Raw genomic sequence first — 2,346 nt, 5'->3', positions numbered from 1 at the left:
GGATACAAAAAGTATTTTACCAGCTTCAAGACTGACAAAACGCATGGGATGGCCATGACCCTAGTTCCTTAATCAGCTCCGTCCCTCTGCCCTCTCTCTCTTGGACTGATTCTGAGTGTATTGAAGCTCTTACTGAAGTATCTTCGAGCTTTGCTTTAGCAAAACGTTGTTGAGTGCCAGTGGATCGTTACTGCCAAGGTACCACGCGTTATCATGGAGAAACGGTTACGAAGCGGGACACACACCAGTGCTGCTGTAAAGTTGCACATGAATGCTATGGCACCACCACTGCTCAGTTGGGCACACCTTTCGATGACTGGGGTGCTTACTCTGTGAACATCCTGGCAGACCTATCACTCATTCTGTACTGACTGTACTCTACAGCGCCAACAATCCATAGTGCGCAGTCGCTGCAATGAAGGCATTCGTAGGGGCGTGCCATGCTAGCTGACAATAGGCTCTGCATTCTGGGGCTTGAGTCATGAATAGACCAACTGTCCGCATTTCGGCGGAGATGACCTCGATGTTATTTATACAGCGGAAACGGTGCAGTACAGCAAGATTTACAACAGTTACAACTGACCAGAGACGCCGAGACCTATGCATTGAGGACTGCAGAAACTTTAGCACTAATCATGGACAGATTCCCAGATTCTTCTTGGAATAGGTGGTAGTGGTTCCCGTGCAAGAAAACCTCGTCCAATGAGCCAATGAGCGGGACGAAGCCGTGGCCAGAATTCGACTCTGTGCGGAACAGCATGACATGCCCCTTGTACTGCGGCATCACATGCGCATAGAGTGTATAAATGTTGGTGAGGGTGCAGACCTCGATGTTGTGCTTCAAACGTGCACCTTGCTCTCCCATGTTGCTGAGCGGCAGCTTGATGATGCTCATCACAGTCAGTAGGACAACATGCGCAGCCTCTTCAATCTGTGTCTGCAGCAGCTTGGCCTCATGCATCGGGTGCACCGACGTGTGAAGTACGAAGAGGTTGATGGTCCAGCCCTCATCCTGCGTGAGGCGCGCCATCTCGACTGCGACATGTCCACTGTAGGAGTAGCCTAAGATGTTAAATGGTGCAGCGTCGGGCTCGGTAGTACCAATGCGGGCCAGCTCCTCGACAATATGCGCATAGTAGTACTTGGCATGGTTTTCGACGGTGTGGATGCCTGGATTGCACAAGGTGTTGGCGTGATCTGTGGACACCTGGTCTTGAGGGAAGTCATCGGGCGTGACATACCCAGGGTCATTGAGAGCTATGACATTGAACAAGTTGGTGGAGCGAGACAGCGCAGTGAATGTGTGGCCGAGACCAGTGGCCATGAGAATGCAGAACAAAAATGGCTTGCGAGGCTCCTCAAAAGAGACAAGCACAGAGGGTACGTGGAACTCCTCGTATACCAGGGCAAGTGTCAGAGGTGTCATCGATATTTGATCAACTGGCCTAGTGGCAATTGCCTGCCTGATCTTGCCTGCCATTGCCTTGCCTACAGGCGAGTGGAACACATCCATTAGAGCGAACGGGATGTTGAAAGCTTCTTGCATTCGGAAGACCAAACGGGAGGCAAGGAGTGAATGGCCGCCCACATCAAAGAAGTTCGTGAACTGACGAATAGATGTGCAACCAAGAAGGGCTTCCATGATCCTACAGAGCTGTTTCTTGACCTCATCTTCAGGCTCGCCTGATCCGTCTTCCTCTGCGTCATTGTTCAGCATGCTATCAATGTTGGTTGCAGCACGGGCTCGGAGCTGATGGTGGTCCACCTTGCCGTTAGGCATCAGAGGAAGAGTTGGGATCCAGCACACGAGATGGAGAATCATATACGGCGGAAGACTCTTGTGCAGCAACTTGAGGAGTCGTGGTAAGAGGGAATGAGATTGCAAGGCCGATGTTGGTGCAGCAGTGACAGTGTATGCAATGAGCAGATTGTCTTTGCCTTTGTGGGACTTGAGATGGACGATGACGGCATCGTTGGCCAAGTCGGTTTGGCCACTTCGATCTCCGAGAGCTCCAGCCACTGTCCGCAGATCTTGATCTGGCCAGCGTTCATCTTCCCAATGAAATGCAACTGTCCATCCGGGCCCCATCTCATAGCATTACCCTGCACAAAGAATGAGACACATAAGGAAAGGACAAGCAGAGGCGACATACCGTGCGGTAATACCAAGCCACACCTGGGTTGAGTTCATCAAACCCAAGCTTGACGAAGGCCTTGGCCGACTCCTTTCGGGCACCTCAGATACTCTGGACTGACACCAGCACTGCCAATCACCAGCTCACCAAATCACCAGCTCACTGACCACACTTGGGGGCAACAAGCCAAACCCTGTGTGTCGACATGAGA

General features: G+C 51.7%; 1 protein-coding gene across 1 annotated transcript; it reads right to left on the bottom strand.

Moving 5' to 3' along the window:
- Positions 1-598: 598 nt before the first annotated feature.
- PHACADRAFT_202030 (uncharacterized protein) lies at positions 599-2,089 on the bottom strand (the record flags this gene model as incomplete). The annotated part of the gene is made up of 1 exon (XM_007402300.1): positions 599-2,089. One exon carries the CDS (start codon positions 2,087-2,089, stop codon positions 599-601), a length of 1,491 nt encoding a protein of 496 aa, XP_007402362.1.
- Positions 2,090-2,346: the final 257 nt, after the last annotated feature.

Source organism: Phanerochaete carnosa (genome assembly GCF_000300595.1).
Source record: "Phanerochaete carnosa HHB-10118-sp unplaced genomic scaffold PHACAscaffold_91, whole genome shotgun sequence".
In the NCBI taxonomy this organism is placed as follows: Eukaryota; Fungi; Basidiomycota; class Agaricomycetes; order Polyporales; family Phanerochaetaceae; genus Phanerochaete; species Phanerochaete carnosa.
This window is presented reverse-complemented; position numbering and strand designations above follow the sequence as displayed.